This window comes from Notolepis coatsorum (assembly GCF_963971535.1).
Source record: "Notolepis coatsorum genome assembly, chromosome: 5".
In the NCBI taxonomy this organism is placed as follows: Eukaryota; Metazoa; Chordata; class Actinopteri; order Aulopiformes; family Paralepididae; genus Notolepis; species Notolepis coatsorum.
Window position 1 is genome coordinate 193304837 of NC_140169.1, and position 22977 is coordinate 193327813.

General features: G+C 49.6%; 1 protein-coding gene across 1 annotated transcript in view; it reads right to left on the reverse strand.

Moving 5' to 3' along the window:
• The window catches only part of pla1a (phospholipase A1 member A), a 66365-nt gene extending 56979 nt beyond the window's left edge, over window positions 1–9386 (reverse strand). The window contains exons 1-2 of the mRNA XM_084314713.1: window positions 9318–9386; window positions 1740–1959 (exon numbers count right to left, since the gene is read on the reverse strand). Coding sequence (XP_084170839.1) covers window positions 1740–1959; window positions 9318–9384 — 287 coding nt within the window. The 5' untranslated portion in view covers window positions 9385–9386. The remainder of the gene's footprint in view (window positions 1–1739; window positions 1960–9317) is intronic.
• Window positions 9387–22977: the final 13591 nt, after the last annotated feature.

Genomic DNA, 22977 nt, shown 5'->3' on the forward strand with positions numbered 1-22977 from the left:
AATGAAAGCCCCACAGCATTTATCCTACCATACCTGACCATACCTGTGTTCCCTCCTCTCACCTGTATCTGCCCTCTAAAGAAGTTCTTAGTCGACAAATAGTCATAAGAATGAGTCAACTCATCGATTTGTTAAAGGGGAACTATCTTATAAATAGCTTTTTCCAGTGTTTAGCATTGTTTCCTAGCTATGTGGACTTATATTAATAGGATCTATGCCTCTAATTCTCAATTTGGCGCATTCTTCCAATTCTCATCACACAATATTGTCCCTCACTGAACTGAGTCATCTGAAAATTAGCATATCTGTGACATCAGACGTTTCTCAGCTGCATAATAACACCCGCCCCCTCCGTTTGTTGCCACAGACCGCAAGGAAGGAAGTGCAGAGAGTTAGCCTAACGTAAATAGTATGAGCAAAACACGCAGGACATGTGCTGCTCCCGAAATGCTCCCGCTGTTTCTATGTGCAGTGAAAAGTGAAAGTGCTTTGCATCCTAGACTAGTCATTAACTTACATGGTAAACCAACGTTAGCGGCTAGCTAGCTAAAGCCACGCTGATGATGACAGAGAGGGACATAGAGCAGTGGCGTCCTTTCAGTAAAAGGCAAGGTATGGCGAGGAGGGGGGGGGGGGGGGGGGGGGGGGCTGAAGGGGGGGGTAGATTTTTTTTTCGTCAAATCAGTTGTGCAATAGTCACTTTTGGTGAGTTGTTTCTATACAATTCAGTTATATGACATTTAGGTATGACACAGGACTACACAAGCATTTTTAGTATAGAAATGTGTCAACAGACTAAAGCAGGGAACCACAATATTTTGCATACGAATTATGCAGAATGTAATATCATAACTGTCCATTACTTTTCTTGCAATTGAGCCAATTTTCCTTAGGTACGGTTTTGAGGTGTGTGTTCAACAGAATGTAGTATCAAAAACACATTCACAAAAAGTATGAGTTACTGAATGCTGAACTGCACTATTATAATCACTAAGCCAGACCTTACCTGTGTCCCTGTATCACTTGTCTCTGCTGCCCTTTGATAAAAAAACGTCCCTATGTCCATTTTCCTTTTTTTTGGGCATATTTCAGTTAGTCACAGTAAAAGTCACCTAGTAAAAGTGAGATAATTGACAATATCAAAACATGCTAGGGCTGTACCGAATAGTTCGAAGCTTCGTTCATAATGTTGACATTCGAATTCTGACAGAGAGGGACAGAGAGGGACAGAGAGGGAAGGGCACGGGTGGGGGCTATCAGGGGGGGGGGGGGGGGAGCCGTCAGAGACAGAGAGAGAATAGCACGGGTGGGGGCTATCGGGGCCGTCTCCGTGTGTGTGTGTGTGTGTTTGTGTGTGTGTGTGCACGCGGCATATTTTTTCTGTAGGTTCACTTTGACGTTAGCAGAGCAAGGCTCTGGACGTTAGTAGAGTAGTATGGGCGGAGCTACAGGTGGGGGTCTGTCACTCAAATCGCATTCCGAGTATGGGCAGAGCCCAGCCTCTAAACGGCTTAAAATCTAGAAAAATGCTGTTTTTGAGTACTTGATTAGGAATACAAAACAATGATTTTTTTGGAAAAAAAACTTACAGATGTGTTCCATAAACTCACAAGAATTGTGTAAAATTGCACAAATAGTGAAAGAATAACTTATTCAACATGGGAAAAAAAGACTAGCAATGTATTCATTAACTAAAGACAAAACCAATCGATTGATGGTCTTAAAGGGGGTAGCTCTACCTGTATCCATGTACAATAATCTTGGTAGGAAGGGAGGAGTTGAAGAGCGAGGGATGCTCAGGGTCCGTGAGGGTCTCCTGGGTGAAGACACTGGCACAGTCTATGTTCCTGCGCGTCATCAGGAGATACTGCACCTGCAGCTTGGCTGCCTGCTGGCGGTACTCCAGCCAGGTGGTGTTGTTGAAGTCAGCACAGTCATCCTTCTTCTCCTCTTCCACACCTGCTTGACCAGAAGCGAAGTTGCATCGTGACACAGACAAGAACCAACGGTGGCTTGTGGTGGGGCGACAGTGGCTCAGGAGATAGAGCGGTCGTCTGGTAATCGAAAGGTTCCCGGTTAGATTCCGGCAGCGTGTCGAAGTGACACTTAACCCCTAACTGCTCCCGATGAGCAGGTTGGCACATTGCCTGGTCACCTCGGCCGTCAGTGTGTGAGTGAATGGGTGAATGTGAGGCATAAGTTGTAAAGCGCTTTGGATAAAAGTCCATTCACCATTTGTGATTGTGTAAGTAGGTGTATATACGTAAAGGTTTCACTACTGCACATGTTAATTAAACTAGTAGGAGCCTATCGTCTCCTGCAGACACACTACACATGTTTTTACAAGCTATTCATTAAAAAGGGAACTGTTTGTATTAGAGACTAGCTTTCAGTGATATTTGAAAACTGGGGAGTCGATGCATTCTGAGTGTTTTGGAATGGTGTTGTTAGGACATACGAGGCTATTTATCTCAGTTAGAGTCACCGCCAAAGTCTCTTTCATTTGTTGAAGCTTTTATTTGTAAACCTAGTCTCTCCTGATTTACATTTTCCTATTTCTGCATATTGTGGGCCGGCCCTAAACAGTCTTAGAATTGCATAAATTGGGTAATAAAGCTGAGACTCTTCTGGACAGTTGAAGAGCCCAATTGAATGCACGTGTGATGATGTAACGATAGGTTATGTAGATAACCTAGTTATATTAGTATAGGCTAAGCTCCCGCTCTGAGCCTTACGAGATACTCTATATCGCCTGTGATACCTAATGTATCTCCCACGAACAAAAACACATGCACCCCACCTGTATGGGGCCCCGCCCCTTATGGTGGCACCACCCATATAATCATGACTCTGGTCATGACACACCCTTCCTCGCCAAAAACCCGTCCCAGGAAAAGATCCCTCAAGAGGGAACTCAGGGCGCGCAGAGCGGGAGCTTAGCCTATACTAATATAACTAGGTTATCTACATAACCTATCGTTATATTTCGTATGGCATCGCTCCCGCTCTGAGCCTTACGAGATAATGGGGAAGAGCGGGTGCGAGACCCGACAGATGTACCCCCTGAGGACCCGTAAGCCCACATCAAGGGGTGCGGGGAGCCCTGTCACCCCATCCTTCCTAACGAAGGGGGGGCGCAGTCAACTCCACCTGAATGCGAACAAGAGGGAGCCAGAACCCCTTGAACACACCGTACAGGCGGAACCACGTGTGACTCAACACACTGCGGCCCATACCCATACACTCCCGCTACCCGACCAAAGGACGGGAAGCAGGAAAGGCCACAGACCCCAGAACCGCCTGGGAGACAGAACCCCCGGTCATGTCCATGAGGTAAAACCTTACAAAGGGGCCCGGCGAGGACCATGAAGCTGCAGCACAGATGTCCTCCACCGAGGCCCCACCCAGGAGAGCGGCAGAGGCAGCCACCCCACGAGTGGAGTGCGCCCTGACGCCCCCAGGGGGATCCTGCCCAGCCAGCGTGTAGCAGAGGGTAACACCCTCGCACAACCAATGGGACAGGCGCTGCTCCGACAGTGCCTTACCAGCACGAGCCCCACCGTAACAGACAAAAAGCTGGTCGGTAACCCTGAAATCCTGAGTACGGCTGAGGTAAATCCCCAAGCACGGACTGGACATGACAGGTGAAGGCCCGCATCTAACTCACCAGTGTGAGGAGGAGGACGAAACGCCTGAACCACAATATCCCGGGAGCGGAAGGAACTCCGGATATTCTCAGGCACGAAAGCAGGATTAGGTCGCAGAGTGACACCGCAATCGGTCCGAAAAGACAGGCACTCTGGACGTACCGAGAGAGCACAGAGCTCACCTACGCGTTTAGCGGAAGTGACAGCCAGAAGGAACGCGGTCCTGAAGGACAGCTGTCCCAACGGCGCCCGCTCGAGCGGCTCAAACGGGGCCAAGGACAACCGACCGAGGACCAATTGAAGATCCCAAGTCGGAGCCAAGGAGCGTTGCACCGGCTTAACGCCGTAAGCGCGACAGTGGAGGGAGCATGCGCATTCCAGATGGTAACACCATCAGGATCAAGAACCTGCACCCCTCAACGTACCCGTCCCAACAACTGACCTAACAGATGTATGGGGAAGAATCCCTGGCGGCACGGCATCGGTCCCAGACCTGCCTGGCCATGTCCAGACGCAATCCTCACCCGTCAGGATGAGGGCCGCCCCGCGACAGTACACCTGCACCCACATTCTCCCTGCCGGGGATGTGGGGAGCCCTTAGGCCGCGCAGATGGAGGACGCCCATAGCCAGCCGCCCGCCGCCTGGTGCAGACAGGGGGAGCGTACTCCTCCCTGTCTGTCGATACACGACACTGACGTCGTATCGTCCGTCCTGATCAACACCATTTGTGGACCAGAAGGACCGCTTTCAACACCAACACATTGAACGTAGCGCAGACCGGGCAGCATGGTTTGCCAGCTGCCCCCTACTGCGTTGGCCCGACGCATCACCAGCGAGGGAGGCGTCGGTGAAAACGCGACGTGAGACAGCGCCGTAACCGTCCTAGGACGGAACCTCCCGAGCGTGTTGACAACACGCTCCGAGATGGATGCCCATAGCCCTCCAACCGTTGACTGGGAAGAGGAATACTCTACATCCAGTCTACAGCAACCCCAGGCTGGTAGAGACCTGCCTGGTACGAGACCTGACGATCCACCTTGACCGCGAAGGACCAGAACGTCATCAGGGCAGAACACTCCGTAACCCCGGATGACGCAGAGGCCCCAGTGCGGCCTCCACGCACTTGGTGAAGATGCGGGGAGCCAGAGAAAACCGAACGGCAGCCTCTGGTACTCATACGCTAACCCTGCAAAGGAAGCGGAGGTAAGCCCTAGGATGGAAGATCGGGGATGCGCATACGCATCCTACAGGTCTATGGAGGAGAACCAGACCCCCACCTGACAGTGTTCAACAGGTAGGAGACGATCCAAAAAATGCTGAACCTTCCCATGGGACAGGTCCAGCCTGGGTCTTACACCCCTCCCTCCCGACTTCTCGGGCAGAGAACACCGGGAGGAGAACGCCACGACGATGGCTTGCTTCGTCCACAGAGATTGGATCTCGTCGACCAGAGCTGTCCCTGCTGGAGACCCCGACAACAGGGTCTGTACCAAACCTGAAAACGGGTGGGGTTGTGTAAACACAAGTCCCCGCCTCACCATTCTCTCCATCTACCTCGACATATGGTACTGCCGTAGTCATATGTGACGACACTCCCAACGCACCCGCCGTCACGTGGCGCAGGTCCGCCAGGAACTGTAGATAGTTGGCCCGGTCCCCCCCGCTGTGCGAAGACAACCCTGGAATCGTGCGAGGAGCGCGTTCCGTGTCGGAACACCTGACCCTGACACCACCCACGAGGCAATCGCACCCAAGGGGGAACCCCGACAGAAAAGGGCCTGTCTGATACGGGGGGCTTCCGATCAAAAAAGCCCCCCCACTGAACACCCCTCCAGAACATGCTGAAGGAGTTGTTCCGCAGCCGGACATGCAAGGTGTAAGGCCCCCATGGGTTCCTACACACCGTAGCCCTGCAGTGATATCACTACCACCCCAAACCATGTGAGCTGCGACCACTTGCCAATATTCCAGGAGTGGGAGCACCAACATGATACCTGGCCTGGCGAAGGCGAGGCCGGGGAAGCCCGCACTGTGTGCCTCAAAAGGTTTCGAGCCCCCCTGCTGACAACACTTAAGTTGACAGACGTAACACCAGGCTCAACCAACACAGTTCAAGGTGTGGGAGCCGCTTGACAGCACAACATTCTCACGGACAGACCCAGGCTCAGCCATCAACTGGGTGTCAGCCCCTGTCTCCATGAGAAGCGAAGAATGGGGCCGCATACGCTTCAATGAAGGTTCGCGGCCCGCAGCCAAAGGAGAATGCTCAGAGCCCCGCCTCTGGGGATACCAGAGAGAGGATTGAACGGGGAGCGGGCTGCTCGCGGCAAAATGACGACGGAGTGGTTTACCAACACCGAAATCACCCAAAATGGCCGATCCCTCGGCCGCCAAGACTGTCGGCCTCGCGATACCCTGTCGATTCTCCAACCAGGGCACCACTGGCGGGGGAAACATGGCCGCCTGTCGAGGGCCCCGTCATCGCCGCTGACGAGGCCGTGCTCTCTCTTCTTCTGGCTGCGCGGTGTGAGGCGGTGTAGGGCCTAGGACAATACCGCCCGCGCTCCAGCAGAAGACCAAAATCCCCTGCGGAGAGGGGAACCCTGAGCGGTTATAGCTTGCGGCTGGGTCAAAGCTAATAACGTCAACATCCTCGACGGAGTGGTTTACCAACACCGTGCGCGATGTGTCGACGTCGGCCGGCCCTCAAGGCCCCTCCACCAGACACCATCTCGCCAGGCCGACCCATGGTGTCGGCCGGGCGGGGCATTGTTTCAATATATCAAAAACAAAGGACTGACGTTAACATGGAGCACCAGTGGTGATTGCAAACAGCACCCTCCACTGTGGTGTGGACCATGAAAAGGTTAAATGAATAAAAAGAGCTAAACCACAAAAACTGTAGAATGAGCAAACCCATACACACAAAGTTTAAGGGGAGACGGACCAGACCCGTCTTCATTCAAAATATTCACAACAGAACACCAGCCCTAGTTTAGCCCATTTACCAAAAAAGGTAAACAAAGCCCCCCCCCCGCACTACTCCCCCAGTATACCGATTGACCGTCAGTATGAATGGTTTGAGAGGAGAGAAAGCTGTAGCAAGACAGACCTTCTCATAGCAGAGTGACAAAATGAAACAATAGCCCCCTACACAGGGCCGCCCCAGGAGATGGGGGGCCTCGCGTCTAAAAACGCACAGGGCCTCACATTTCTCCCAAGCGGCCCTGCCCTTATACTACTGCAGCCTAACGCCAGGCAATGTGGAACCCAAGACAACAATTGCCTGTGCACAGACACGCAACATGTTTACCATGTCGGCTGGACCCATAGCACCACTACCCGACGCCAACCCAGATGGGAACACCGTTCAACAAACCCCGCCGGAACACAAGGTAATACCTGGCTAGAACCTAGCCACGACCTACCCCGTTGTCAACCCATTTACCCGAAAAAGGTAAATAGAACTCAAAACCCCACAACAGCTACCGACTGACCTTCATTGATGAACCGGGCAAGAGGCGGGAGAGTGACAACATCTCACGGCGGAGACATTAAAACAGCATAGCAATTAGCAGTAGTGATAGCATGCGGCAGTAGCGATAGCATGTTAGCATAGCTTTAGATGTTTTAGCAGCACGCCCAAGACAGCTTGGAAACCGTTCCCTGCAGAGAACGTTCACCAAACCATCTTGCCCCTGGCGCCAACACACAACAAGGTTGTGTTAACAACACAAACCAGCATTACTAACACTAATACCCATGCCTGAAGACACAGGGCCTACCTGAGTACAAGCTGGCCCGACAGCCAGCCTTGTACAGCTGAACCTCGATGTGCAGTCATCAACCGAGGAACATCACAGGCCCGTCGTGTCGCCGAAAACATGCGTCGAAGATGCCAGGGGCCAGCAACCTCCGGTAAGCTTCCAACATTATTAATCTTCCTTAATCTTTTACATTCCGCTAGCTCGCATGGTGCAAAGCATCCAGTGCGCTGGGACGAAAATAGAGGAAGGGTGTGTCATGACCAGAGTCATGATTATATGGGTGGTGCCACCATAAGGGGCGGGGCCCCATACAGGTGGGGTGCATGTGTTTTTGTTCGTGGGAGATACATTAGGTATCACAGGCGATATAGAGTATCTCGTAAGGCTCAGAGCGGGAGCGATGCCATACGAAATATAACCAAGGTTATTATAGTTCATTAAAACTAAACTAAAAATTAAAACTAGGTGTGAAAAAACATTTGAGTTTTAAAATAAAAATAAAAAAACACACACACACATGTTGATTATCATTCAGACAGCTGTCTGAGGAGATCCCTATCTAGAGTCCAGCGGTCTCAGGGATCCTATCTAGAGTCGAGTTGTCTGAGGGATCCCTATCTAGAGTCCAGTTGTCTGAGGGATCCCTATCTAGAGTCAAGTTGTCTGAGGGATCCCTATCTAGAGTCTAGACTCTTATTAAAGGGTTGAAATCTGCACCACTCTGAGACAGACCATACTAGACTCTTATAAAGATTTGTTGAAAGCTCTTCTATGGAGGATCTATGGCAGGTAGATTGACAATAAGTGAGGTTTTCTGAGAGATTTTCCCAAATAAGTGCTCTCCATCCAATAAATTTTTCTAAAGAAAATAATAATAATTCTCCAGATGTCAAAAATGATTTATCAAAATGTATTGATAGTAAATCAACAATGCGAGTAGTCAGAGCAGCCCCAGACTTTACATCCAGGTAACATCACAGATTGGGGGGTTCTCTCTCTGACTTCTAGCTTTACGAGAGAATGGTGTACGTATGTTCACAAATACTGATTGAACTGTCCTGGGGTCAGTTTGCTGTCTGATCCCTCAGACAGCAGGAAGAGCATGTGTTTACAAATACTTGCTGAGTGAAATGTAAACAAAGATGGGTCATGACTTTCAAAGGATTTTCTGAATAGTGGTTTTTCCACTAATTTGGAACTTTGAAACATGGTGCTCTTGTACAGACGGTTTCAGTGGAATTGCATCCCTAGTGAAAAAGCGTGGACCCGAGTTTATTTACTTTTGCTGTGTTTGCTGACAGAAAATCAAACACAGTCCATTTATAATGTTCTTGTTCTCAAGCTGAAAACCAGTTCAAAGTTGAAGACCTTCATTCAGTTTAACTCAGTAACTCAACTGTATATATGTGTATATATATTATTTATATATATATTATATATATATATATATATATATATTAGGGGTGTAACGGTACACAAAAACGGTTTTGAAGTCACGGTTCGGTACGGGTTTTCGGTACAGTGGGGGAAAGTTTGGTTTTCCGTGTTCCAGTCAGGGGTGATGTACAGTAGTGTGCAGTAACTAATTGTACTTGTAGGGCTGTCAAGTGTCAACGAATATTCTATATTGAAATTAATAAGCGACTTGTAAAAAAATGAAGAAATAATAATAATTATATTAGATTGTGAAAAAAACAGCCCCCGGTGGGCGGTCGTTAGTGGTTAAGATACCGTTGTATTCGTTCGGTACACTACACACAGCCGTTCGGTAATCGGTACGGTACGGTACACACTGAAGCGGTTCGGTTCGGTACGGATACATGTACCTTTACACCCCTAATATATATATATAAAAATATGTGTGTGTATTACATTTTACAAAATGATAATTAGGCTACTTACCTACCACCACTGAAGTGATGTAGATTGCCAAAATGCTGAAGAGAATAATTTTTAGTTCCCAGGACATTTTCTCATAGAGGAGCAGAGGTGTGAATGGGGACAATTTTGTGGTGAGGAGGTTTTAGTGCTTAGCACTGCTGCTCAGCATTGCTTCTTGGCTCTGGATTGGTTGATGGAGCTTAGTGACTCTAGGCTTGTGAAAATCCCAGCACTCTGTGGAGCTCTATGCTTCTGGCCGAGGGTGTTCAGTCTGACACTTAGGCAAACAATAGGCACGAAGAAGGTTAGATCCACCCTAAAACAGAATTTACATGGTGCTATTCCAGTGAACTTGGGACAGTTCAGACAGTATCTATTGACAGAGACACTGTCTCCCTATGCTGGAAATCGAAGCAAAGTCTTGAATTTGTGATGTCATCATGTGACACTTTTTGGCAATAGACTGAATTAATTAGTGACCATCTTTGTGGGCTTGTATAATTGTATAATAATGTAAGAATCAGCAGGAGTCATTCTGTCATTCTGTCCTGGGTGTTGTTACGCTATTCACTGTCTGTGGAGCAACTGTAGGATCCGTCACCAGTCTCTCTGGTGTTCAACTTAAGGAGAGACTTGTTCATATTCACAAATCGAAACAGAGCTGGAAACAATCATATAAATAACATGTGTATTCAATTTTAGGGTGGATTTCCCCTTACGGGTCCACATAAAGATGTAACATTAGTCTGAAGAAACATGTGGGTTTCACAACGCTTGTTTTCAACATGCTATTAGTGGGGGTTGGGTGTGCTTTCCTCTTCTGTCGATTCTTTGTGAAAGCTCAGCAGAAACCAAACCTAATTAGTTTAACATACCCACAAAAATGTCTCCCTTTCTTCTTAGTCAGCCATTGCTCATGTTGGTGCAGGGTCCTGTACTGGGCAGCAGGCAAGTGGCTTGGCTGCATGTGAACCCATGACCTCATTGGTGTTCTCAATGGCTTTTTGTTTAAAATGCTGGACTCTGACCTCGCTGCTTACTGTGTGTCTGTCTGTGTGTGTGTGTGTGTGTGTGTTGTGTGTGTGTGTGTGTGTGTGTGTGTGTGTGTGTGTGTGTGTGTGTGTGTGTGTGTGTGTGTGTGTGTGTGTGTGTGAGAGAGAGAGAGAGAGAGAGAGAGAGAGAGAGATAGAGAGAGAGAGAGAGAGAGAGAGAGAGAGAGAGAGAGAGAGAGAGAGAGAGAGAGAGAGAGAGAGAGAGAGAGAGAGAGAGAGAGAGAGAGAGAGAGAAAAGGGCTTAAACCCTATGTAGTTCAACTTTCAAGTTTTGTTTTCTTTGTCACATATAAGGTACATGTACAGTGAAATGCTTGGTTCTGTATGACCCTCCCGAGATTGTGCTTCATACATTCATTCACGGTGATTGATTGAATGAAAGTTTTATTAACAAATTGCAGAATGGGTACAATACAGTACGGCTCAATACACACAATTGTTAAGGGGATGCAGACCAGAGAAAGACTTTCGTCTTGTTTACATCAGGGTCCCCCATTTTCAATTTATAATGAATTGTAAGTAAGGGTGCAACTTGCTCTGTGCAATCCATTCTTTGTGGATCTAGCCCTAAGAGTTAAATATCCTTTATTTTAGGGCTAACCTCGACTAATAGTCATAGCACTTTTGTCACAGTCTCTGCCTGGCCTCTCTCTCTCCCCCCCTCTCTCTCTCTCTCTCTCTCTCTCTCTCTCTCTCTCTCTCTCTCTCTCTCTCTCTCTCTCTCTCTCTCTCTCTCTCTCTCTCTCTCTCTCACACACCTTTGTAAAACACTCATGAGACCAAAAAAAAAAATGCCTTTGAAAACAATATGTAAAGATATATAAGATGGTATATATACATTATACAAACCCAGAGACAGTGGACAGACTTGTCTTTCTTGCCTGCAACTTAAAGTAATGGCTTTGCTTGTCCAAATGACAATACTGACCAAATTGAGATACATTTTTCTCTTGTTTGCTTTATAATGTAAAATACAGTTTGAAACCGTCTGTACACAGTAGGCTATGTGTGCTAGCAGAGCTAGTCTCCAGTCACGAGTCACGGTGCACATTGTGCGGTGGTTTGTCCACCAAAAAGCGCCAAAAGATAGAAAAGAAACTAGCAGAGCCAGAACTGTTCAACTCCCCTGGAGCCACAGCCAGCAGAGAAGCCTGTTTACTTTAGCTTTCAAACCAGCTGCAGCCTGAGAACTGGAGTGTGAGGGGATGTAACACTAAAGATGGCGGCAACAACAAAGAATTGCTGCAAAATAAACATACATCTGTTGTTTAAAAAATATATATATATATATATTTAAAAAAAAAATACTTATAACAATATCGATAATTATGGATATTGCGTGATATGATATTGTTATCGATATCATTATCGCAATATCATTTTTGGCCATATCGCCCACGCCCAGCCCTACAAGTGGTTATAGTGTAACAGAGTATTTTCTGTTTCCCAAATAATAGATTCTTATCAAACTGGTGAACTACATGCCTGTAGCCCCTAAAGCTGCTAAAATACACATTTTGTTCACTGTTATATACTCGTACTGGCATCGCGTCCCGCTCTTAAGCCATATCGAGATATACCTCATCTCCTGTACCTACTGTACTCCATGAACGAAAACAAAACACCAAAAGACTTGACCAGGCCCCGCCCCAGTGGCTTACTATAAGACACCGGGCGTGGTCACCACTCACCCTTCCTCTTTTTCGTTTTCCATCATGGCGGATGCTTGCAACCTGTGTAACTAGTGATAGCGAGTATGAAGTGTAAAAAGAAATTGAACAATGCCGGAGATTTGCCAGAATCTTCGGCATGTTCCAACTTCGGCATGCTTGAGGGACAGCGTGCGATGTGTAGCTATCGAGCTACCTCACACTCAGGTAGGATCTGTGCCATCAGGCATTGACGCTGGTGTTAATAATACTGCTTGTTGTCCTGTGAGACAACCGAGTTGTGTATTGGCGCAAGGGGCAGGATATCTGGGTAAACGTTGTTGTTTTCCCCATTACCCTGGAGCGCGCGGCTAACGCTATGCTATATGCTGGGCTACTGTTTCTGTTTATCTCCCCGCTGAGGGATGTCTGTCTAAAGTCTTCCCTCCTCTTAACCATTCATGCTGATGGTCAATCGGTGTCTACTGTGGGAGTATTGCGGGGGGCTTTGTTTACCTTTTCATGGGTGAATGGGCTGAGGTCTAGGGCTGGTGTGCTGTTTGTGAATATTATGAATTAATGCGGGACTGGTTTTCTCTGGTCCGCATCCCCTTAACGTTGTGTGTATGGGCTAGCCCATTCTACAGTATATTGGTGGTGTTTTTAGTTCATTTATTCATTAACCCCTTCATGGTGCACACCACAGTGGAGGTTACTGGTTGCAACCTCCACTGGTGCTCCATGTTTAGCATCAGTCCTTTGCCTCTGGCATGTTGAAACAGTGCCCTGCCCGGCTGACGCCATGAGGTGGGTCGGCCTGGCGAGTGGCTGGTGGGCTGTGTTAAGCCTGTACCGCCACGGTATGGAATTGGCAGCGATTAGTAACTTTGTTCGACTTGCTGTTTTTTCGGTCAAAAATGGTGTCTGGTGGCGGGGCCATGAGGGCCAGCCGACGTCGAAACATCGCGCAAGGTTGTTGACGTTATTAGCTTTGACCTAGCCGCAAGCTATAACCGCAGGGAGGGCTAGGATGCTGTCAACGGTTGTTTACAGACATATTGGTTGGATTAGTCTCCCTTTGAGGGGGTGAGAAGTTAAAAATAAATGTTCCCTCCTCAGGGCTCCCCTCTCTGCAGAGGATCTTTGGTCTTCCGCTGGAGCACGGGCGGTTTTGGACCTAGGCCCCACACCGCCTCACGCCGCGCAGCCAGAGGTGAGAGCACGGCCTCGCCAGCGGCTGTGGCGAGGCCCTCGACAGGCGGCCATGTTTCCCCCGCCAGAGGTACCCTGGGCGTTGAGTCAACAGGTGTCCACAAGGCAGACAGCCTTGGCGGCCGAGGGATCGGCCATATTGGATGAGCACGGCCTGAGAAACCGTCACCGTCCTGCCGCGAGCAGCCCGCTCTCCGATCACTCCCTTCCCCAACACCAGCGGAAAAGGGGCTCTGATTTGTTTCCTTTGGCTGCGGGCCGCGAGCCTTCGTTGAAGCGCATGCGGCCCCACGTTTCGCTTCTCATGGGGACTGACACCCAGTTGATGGCTGAGCCTGGGTCTGTCCATGAGAATGTTGTGCTGTCAAGCGGCTCCCACACCATAAGCTGTGTTTGGTTGAGCCTGGTGTTACGTCTGTCAACTACAAGTGTTGTCAGCAGGGGGGCTCGAGACCTTTTTGAGGCAAACAGTGCAGGCTTCCCGGACCTCGCCTTTGCCAGGCCGGGTGTCACGTTGGTGCCTCCCACTCCCGCAAGATCGGCAGTGGTCTGGCAGGCGCGCGTGATTTGGGTGGTAGTAATATCACTGCAGGGCTACGGTGTGTAGGAACCCATGGGGGCCTTACACCTTGCATGTCCAGCTGCAGAACAACTCCTCAGCATGTTCTGGAGGGGTGTTCAGTGGGGGAGCTTTTGTCACCTAGTTTGATGTCAGCTTCCCCCGTATCAAACCGGCCCTTTCTGTCGGGGTCCCCCCTTGGGTGCGATTGCCTCGTGGGTTGTATCAGGGACCGTTGTCCCGATTCCACGGAACGCCCTGCCCGCACGGTTGGCGGGTTCAGAGTTGGCTACGCACAGTGGGAGGGACCGGGCCGCCTATCTACAGTTCCTTGTGGACCAGCGCCGAATGGCGGCGGGTGCGCTCTGGGAGTATCATCACATATGACTTCAGCAGTGCCATATGTCGAAGTGGATGGAGAGAACGCTGAGGCGGGGACTTGTATTTACACAACCCCACCCGTTTTCAGGTTTGGTACAGACCCTATTGTCAGGGTCACCAGCAGTGACAGCTCTGGTCAACGAGATCCAATCTCTGTGGACGAAGCAAGCCATCGTCGTGGCGTTTTCCTCCCGGTATTCTCTGGTGCCCGAGAAATCGGGAGGGGGGGGTGTCAGACCCATGCTGGACCTGTCCCATGGGAAGGTTCAGCATTTTTTGGATCGTCTCCTACCTGTTGAACACTGTCAGGTGGGGGCCTGGTTCTCCTCCATAGACCTGTAGGATGCGTATTCGCATCCCCGATCTTTCATCCTAGGGCTTACCTACGCTTCCTTTGCAGGGTTTAGCGTATGAGTACCAGAGGCTGCCGTTCGGCTTTTCTCTGGCTCTCCGCATCTTCACCAAGTGCGTGGAGGCCACACTGGGGCCTCTGCGTCGTCAGGGGTTACGAAGTGTATTCTGCCCTGACAACGTTCTGGTCCTTGGCGGTCAAGGTGGATCGTCAGGTCTCATACCAGGCAGGTGGTGGAATTCCTACCAGCCTGGGGTTTGCTGTAGACTGGAAGTAGAGTACTCCTCTTCCCAGTCAACGGGTTGAGTGCTACTGTATGGGCATCCCTCTCAGAGCGTGTTATCGACACAATTGGGAGATTCCGTCCTAGGACGGTTACGGCGCTGTCCGTGATACGCCTGCTCGGTATGATGGCATCTGCTCATTCCGTGGTCCCTCTTGGCCTCCTCTTCACCCCAGGAGGAGGTTACGGAGGTGGTTTTTTTCCAGTATGGAAATAGACCCGGTGAGAGGCAAGTGGAAGCGGCTAAGGTTCCCGTGTCAGTACTGGGGGACCTCGCCCCCTGGGGAGGGCCTGGGGTCCTCACCAGGGGGGTCCCTATGGGTAGTAGGCTGTCACACATCATATTTTTCACCGACGCCTCCCTTGCTGGAGACGTGTCGGGCCAACACAGTAGGGGGCAGCTGGCAAGCCATGCTGCCCGGTCTGCGCTACGTTCAATGTGTTGGTATTGAAGGCGGTCCTTCTGGTCCTCAAACGGTGTTTGATCAGGACGGACAATACGACGTCAGCGTCGTATATCGACAGACAGGGAGGAGTACGCTCCCCCGTCTGCACCGGGAGGCGGGCGGCTGGCTATGGGCGTTCTCCATCTGCGCAGCCTGAGGGCTCTCCACATCCCCGGCAGGGTGAATGTGGGTACAGGTGTGATGTCGCGAGGCGGTCCTCACCCTGATGAGTGGGGATTACGTCCGGACATAGTCAGGCAGGTCTGGGACCGATGCCGTGGCTGCCTGGGATTCTTTCCCCCCATACATCTGTTAGGTCAGTTGTTGGGGCGGGTACGTTGAGGAGCGCAGGACCTTGATCCTGATTGCGCCGGACCGGGGCGCAGCTGTGTGGTTCCCGGTCCTGATCCAGCTCTTGGTAGCCTCGTCGTGGCCTGTTCCTTGGTCATCGCGGGCCCTCTCTCAAGCGCACGGGTCTCTGTGTTAGTTCCCTGTGCTGGGCCAGCCGCTGATCGTTGGCTGGTGAGAGGGTGAGTCTGGAGAGGATGGATCCTTTGGTGGTTGACACCATCCGGAACGCGCATGCTCCCTCCACTATTGCGGTTTACGCGGGTAGGTGGCGTATTTTTCCAAGAGTGGTGTAAGGTGGGGGGCCGGGACCCGGTGTCCTGCCCCCTGGACGCTGTCCTTACCTTCCTTCAGTGTATCCTTGATAGACTGTCGGCTTCGACGGTGAGGGAATATGCTGCGGCTATATCCTCTTGTCATGAGGGGTTTGAGGGTGTACGTTGTTCAGCCACCCTCTTGTGAAGCGTTTCCTGCTTGGCGCTCCGCGCCTTAAGCTGGTGAAACGTTCTCTGTCTCCGAGTTGGGATCTTCAATTGGTCCTCGGTCAGTTGTCCAAGGCCCCGTTTGAGCCTCTTGAGCAAGCGCCTTTGGAACAGCTGTCGTTCGAGACAGCGTTCCTGATGGCCATCACCTCCGCTAAGCGCATGGGTGAGTGCCTGTCTATTCGTGTCAATAGCGGTGCCACTCTGCGGCCTAATCCAGTCTTCGTGCCAGAAAATATCCGGAGCTCTTTTCGCTCCAGGGATATTGTGGTTCAGGCGTTTCATCCGCCTCCTCACGCTAGTGAGTTAGAGGCGAGCCTTCACCTGTCATGTCCGGTCCAGGCTTTGGGCTTTGGGGTTTTACCCCAGGTGGCTCTCGCACTGGTAGGGCACTGTCGAAACAGCGCCTGTCCCATTGGTTGTGCGAGGGCATTGCCCTTTGCTACACGTTGGCTGGGATGGCCCCCCCAGGGGGTATCAGGGCGCACTCCACTCGTGGGGTGGCGGCCTCTGCCACCCTGTTAGGAGGGGCCTCGGTGGAGGACATCTGTGCTGCGGCCTCATGGTCCTCCCCGGCTCCCTTCGTAAGGTTTTACCTCATGGACATGACTGGGGATTCTGTTTCCCAGGCGGTTCTGAGGTCTGGAACCTCCCCTGCTTCCCGCCTTTCGGTGGGTTAGCAGGGATGTGTGGGTGTGGACCGCAAGGTGTTGTGTCACACGTGGTCCCGCCTGTGCTGTGCGTTTGGAGGTTCTAGTTCCCTCTTTTCGCACTTGGGTGGAGTTGACTGCCACCCCCTCTTCACTAGGAAGGAGGGGTGACGGGACTCCCCTCCCCCCTGATGTGGGCTTACGGGTCCTCAGGGGGTACATTTGTCGGGCCTCGAGTCCGCTCTACCCCATATCTCGATATGGCTTAAGACCGGGACGCGATGCCAGTACGAGTATAACGATAGGTTATGTATATAACCTAGTTATATGAGTACTGGCTAAGCGTCTCGCTCTTAAGCGTGCCCTGAGGTCCCTTGAGGGGGGGGGGGGGGGGGGGGGGGGTTCTGATGGAAAACTCTTCCCGAGGAAGGGTGAGTGGTGACCACGCCCGGTGTCTTATAGTAAGCCACTGGGGCGGGGCCTGGTCAAGTGTTTGGGTGTTTTGTTTTCGTTCATGGAGTACAGTAGGTACAGGAGATGAGGTATATCTCGATATGGCTTAAGAGCGGGACGCTTAGCCAGTACTCATATAACTAGGTTATATACATAACCTATCGTTTTGTTTCTAGAAGTAGAGCAGGTTGGAAACCCTAAGTATTACTCTCCCCAAAACCAAGACTTCTTCCCAAGCAGAAACAATTTATGAGTAACGCATACCTACTCCCATTATGGGCGGTAAGTGTGTACACAAAGTTAAAACACAGATATACACATTCTCTCCTCAAGTAGATACTGTTTTTTTGGGTTATCAATGAATACATTTTTTTACATGTATTAACTAGAATTGCCACAGTTATCTACAACAGCAACGATAAAGAAGTGCCAACCACATATTATTATAATAATTAATCCAGTTTTCTTTTAAGTGTTTTGGTTAATCAGAGTGTTTACCAATAGAACATTATCGTTTTTTTTTGTTCCAAGTATTATTTTTGATTACATCACTAACAAAATAATAAAAGAAAAAACTCATTTAATCAGATTAATCACTTTATTCAAATTGAGGATTTAGTTTGAGGATATAAAAATAATAATAATAAATAATTTATAAAAAGAAATGAGAATTTTTAATAAAAAACGAAGGTTCGAACGTCCGTTTGAAGTCATAATAGTACATTCTAGAAGATTTGTGATGTCACAGTATGATGTCATAATCAAACATTCTAGAACATTTGTGATGTCACAGTATGATGTCATAATCAAACATTCTAGAACATTTGTGTTCTATATATATTCAAAATTCTTGGGTATAAGTAAGGTGGCGAGAGTAGGGGAGAAGAGGGAGGGGGGATGTAAGGGGTTGATAGCTGGGGTACCGGTCGAGGTTAGCGTAGAGCAGCTGGTGGAAGAGTTAAAGGAGGACGGGCGTAATGGCATAGTTAAGAGTGCAGAAAGGATGAAGAGGGGAGCAGAGAGGGAAGTGACGGAGACGGTAGTGATTAAGTTTGAGGGTGGGGTTGTTCCTAGTGAGATGTTTGTAGGGCGTAGGATGCAGGGCCGGACTGGGGAAATAATTCATACCGGGAGATATAGCGCGAAATATAGCCCCAGTCAGGCCACTTTTTAAGCGGGGGGTCTGGGGGTCCCCCACCAGGATTTTTTTTGTTACAAAGACTTAATTTCCTGCATTCTGGTGAATTTTAGTGCATGTGAATCACAAACTAATGAGCCAACAATTGCTTAGTACAATGTACTGTTATGGACCTCAAATAAAACTGTTGTGGCACTAGCAATGCTACTCTCTCCACCTTCAAAAAGAAAAAAGCAAGAGCACAACATATTTTTCTATTTACTATTATAATACAGTTAACCACTCTCTCCTGTAAGGGCCTTTCTTTTTCTTTGTTTTATCCCTCTCTCCTCCACCCTTTCTCTTTCTTCCACTGTCCATCTTGACATCAACGTTAATTGACTTTCGCTCTTCTGTATCTCTCCAGAGTCCCTCACTACCTGGCTCATTGCCTGGCTGTTATTCTGCATCTGAGTGCCGTCTGCCATTCCATTCGCCGCCTCCGCTGTCAATCAGTTGTATCGCCTGGTCCCGCCTCCACCAATCACAAGCGGCAGCACGGCTCCATTGTGTGTGTGTGATCCGCCGGCCCGTGAGAGAGAGAGTCAGATAGTTCTCCAACTCTGTGGCAGACAGTGAAATCCTGGTTGTTCCCCACCCATCTAGGTTATCTAACTATCGCGCCGCGCCGCCGCCACAACTAGAAACAATCGCCTGGCAAAAAAAATTAAAAAAATAATAATAATAAAAAAAAGATATATATATATATTTTTTTTTATATATAATTTTTTTTTTTTTAATCTGTGCAGGCCAGGCCACCGGGAAAACTCCCGGTGCTCCCGATGGCCAGTCCGGGCCTGGTAGGATGTATAGGGTTAGGGAATTTGTTCAGAATCCTCTTAGGTGCTATAGGTGCCAGGAGTTTGGCCATATAGCTACCACGTGTAGGAAGGGGCAGAGGTGCGCTAGGTGTGGCGGGGAACATGACTATGGGAAGTGTGGAGAGGGAGTGAAGCCGATGTGCTGTAGTTGTGGTGGGGAGCATAGTGTAGCGTTTAGGGGGTGTGAGGTGATGAAGAAAGAGGTTGCGGTTCGGAGAGTGAGAAGGGAGGGTAAGTTGTCGTATGCTGAGGCGGTTAGCAGGGTAGGGCAGGGCAGCCAAGAAAGGGTGCAGGGGGTTGGAGGAGGGCATTTGGCAGAGAGGGTAGAGCAGGAGGATAGAGGGAGGGTAAGGGAGGAGAAATTAGGTATTGTGGCCTTCGTGGCAGGGGTAGTTACTGGTATGGCAGAGGCTAAGGGTAAAACAGAGATGGTGAAGATGATTGTTAGGATAGCGGTTCAACATTTGGGAATGGAAGGTCTGGAATGGGAGGAGGTGGTTAGGGAATTGGGTGAGGGGGCTGAGAGGGACCAAGCAGCCCAGAATAAGATCACAGGGGGCAAGGAGGGTCCCGCGGAGGGGGAATCAGACAGGAAGTAGCAGCATTAGCTGCACTCCAATGGACAATGTAGGGGATGACGGGTTCCAGTAGACTGCGGGAAAAGAAGAAGAAGAAGAAGAAGAGCCCATCAAAAAGAATTGCGGAGGGCAGTAATACGCGACGATGCGTCTACACTGCCGGAAATTCAAATAAGAAGAAAAAGAAGAAGAAGATCTCATTGTGCATCTTGAAACAGTACTGAACAGATAGACTAAACAACATAGATTGAAGCCTGCATTTCTCAACCAAGGTGCCTTGCCTACCGTTTTGCTGTGGAAAGGTGAGTGTCCACAACGGCTAGCTAGCTGTTTTACTTGAATACTGAATGTTAATATTAAATCAGACAATATTGAATACTGAATGTTAATTCAGGTTGACAGTTGACATCATTTGACAGTTGACAGGGGGCTGGAAAGTTGATTTAATAAAAGAAAAAATACTAATTTAATCTGATTAATCACTTTATTCAAATTGAGGATTTAGTTTGAGGATATTAAAAATTAAAAATTAAAAAGAATTTATAAAAAAAAAAAAAAAATTAAAATGTTTTAATTAAAAATGAAGGTTTGAACGTCCGTTCGAAGAACCCTGACGAAGTTTGAATCCCAAAAACAGGCTTCGGGGACAGCCTTACCAAACATTATTTATATTATTCAAATGTCTCTCAAACATGTTCCGTTGTGACGTCACAGTATGATGTCATAAACAAACATTCTAGAACATTTGTGATGTCACAGTATGATGTCATAATAGTACATTCTAGAACATTTGTGATGTCACAGTATGATGTCGTAATAGTACATTCTAGAACATTTGTGATGTCACAGTATTATGCATAATCAAACATTCTAGAACATTTGTGATCTATATATATTCGGTTTTTGCTGTGGAAAGATGGGTGGTGGAAAGAAGAAGAAGAAGGTAGAGGAAGAACGGCAAATGGAGATACGAATTTCCAGAACGACAGATATTCGCGATCAGTGGAAGGGTAAGGGGTCGGGTGAGAGTAGGGGGGAGGAGAGTGGGGGAGAAGGGAAGAAAGTGCGGGACGATAGCTCAAGTGGAAGAAACGATGGTGACATGAAGGGGAGTGACAACAAGTGGTGGGAATTGATGAGCCTTGACGAGCTGAAGACGCGTGACGACGGGTGGGAATTGTTGAGCCTTGACGAGTATAACTCGGTCTTGGCGAGAATGTCGCAAGCTAAAAAGGAGCTGCAAGCAAGGAGCGACAGCGATAGGGGTTAGAATAGCCAGGGCAAAGAGTCGGGTGGTGACAGAATGGAGTATAGTGGGGAGGAGAGGGAGAGTGAGAAAGAAGAGATTGAGAGGGAGGTGTGGGAAACGGCGGGGAAGAAGAGGAAGAAACAGACGGAGAGGAACGACAGCGATGGGGGTGAGAGTAGCCAGGGCAAGGGTAAGGGGTCGGGTGGTGCCGTGGAGAGTAGGGGGGAGGAGAGTGGGGAAGAAGGGGGGAAGAGGAAGAAAGCGAGGGACGATAGCTCAAGTGGGCCGGGAGGCGAGGGTGCTGGAAATGATGTGGCAAAAGAGGAAGTGATTCATATAGTGGTCAGGCTTGAGGGGGAGAGGGGAGAGGGGAAAGTAGGTAGGCTCGAGTGGCCCAAACTCATTGTCGAGCAATTAGGGGAGGTAAAGTACGCGAGAGTTTTGTGGGATGGGAATCTGGCCGTAGGGTGTGGTAGTGAGGGGCAGGTGGAGGTGGCTAGGAAGATGCGGAGCATTGGGGGGGTGGGTATAAGTAAGGTGGCGAGAGTAGGGGAGAAGAGGGGGGGGGTGATGTAAGGGGGTGATAGCTGGGGTACCGGTCGAGGTTACAGTAGAGCAGCTGGTGGAAGAGCTAATGTAGAACGGGCGTAATGGCATAGTTAAGAGTGCAGAAAGGATGAAGAGGGGAGCAGAGAGGGCAGTGACGGGGACGGTAGTGATTACGTTTGAGGGTGGGGTTGTTCCTAGGGAGGTGTTTGTAGGGCGTAGGATGTATAGGGTTAGGGAATTTGTTCATAATCCTCTTAGGTGCTATAGGTGCCAGGAGTTTGGCCATATAGCTACCACGTGTAGGAAGGGGCTGAGGTGCGCTAGGTGTGGCGGGGAACATGAATATGGGAATTGTGGAGAGGGAGTGAAGCCGAAGTGCTGTAGTTGTGGTGGGGAGCATAGTGTAGCGTTTAGGGGGTGCGAGGTGATGATGAAGGAGGTCGCGGATCGGAGAGAGAGAAGGGAGGGTAAGTTGACGTATGCTGGGGCGGTTAGCAGGGCAGGACAGGGTAGCCAAGAAAGGGTGCAGGGGGTTGAAGGAGGGCATTTGGCAGTGAGGGTAGAGCAGGTGGAAAGAGAGAGGGGAAGGGAGGAGAAATTAGGTATTGTGGCCTTCGTGGCAGGGGTAGTTACTGGTATGGCAGAGGCTGAGGGTAGAACAGAGATGGTGAAGATGATTGTTAGGATAGCGGTTCAACATCTGGGATTGGAAGGTCTGGACTGGAAGGAGGTGTATAGTGAATTGGCTGAGGGGGCTGCGAGGGACAAGGCTGCGAGGGACAAAGCAGCCCAGGATAAGATAGCAGGGGGCAAGGAGGGTCCCGCGGAGGGGGGCTCAGGCAGGAAGTAGCAGCAGTAGCTGCACTCCAATGGACAATGTAGTTGATGACGGGGTCCAGTAGAAGGAGAAAAAGAAGGTGAAGAAGGAGAAGAAGGAGAAGAAGAAGAGCCCATAAAAAGAATTGCGGAGGGCAGTAATACGTCACGATGCGTCTACTGTGCCGGAAATTCAAATAAGAAGAAGAAGAAGATGTTGGTTTTATATAGGATTGCGAAGGCAAGCTGGTCAGTGGAGTTTTGTTGGGTCCCGGGGCACGCTGGGATTGAGGGAAATGAGATGGCTGACTCCCTTGCCAAACAGAGCCTGGGAAGGGAGGAAGAGATAGGCATTTCAATGGGAAGAGTAGAACTCAGAGAGAAGATAAAGAAAGGAGTTGAGGCGGAGGGGCAGGCTGAGTGGGAAAGGGGGACCAAGGGAAGGCACTATTTCTCTGCAGCCTCGGGTCAAAATCAAGGTGGATGGATATGGGTCGAGGAGTGATAGGGTGAAGATGTGTAGATTGAGGCTGGGACACTGTGGGTTGAACAGTACCTTGTGCATTGTGGGAAAACATCCAGATGGGGGGTCTGAATGTGGAGAGACTGAAACTGTCGGGCATG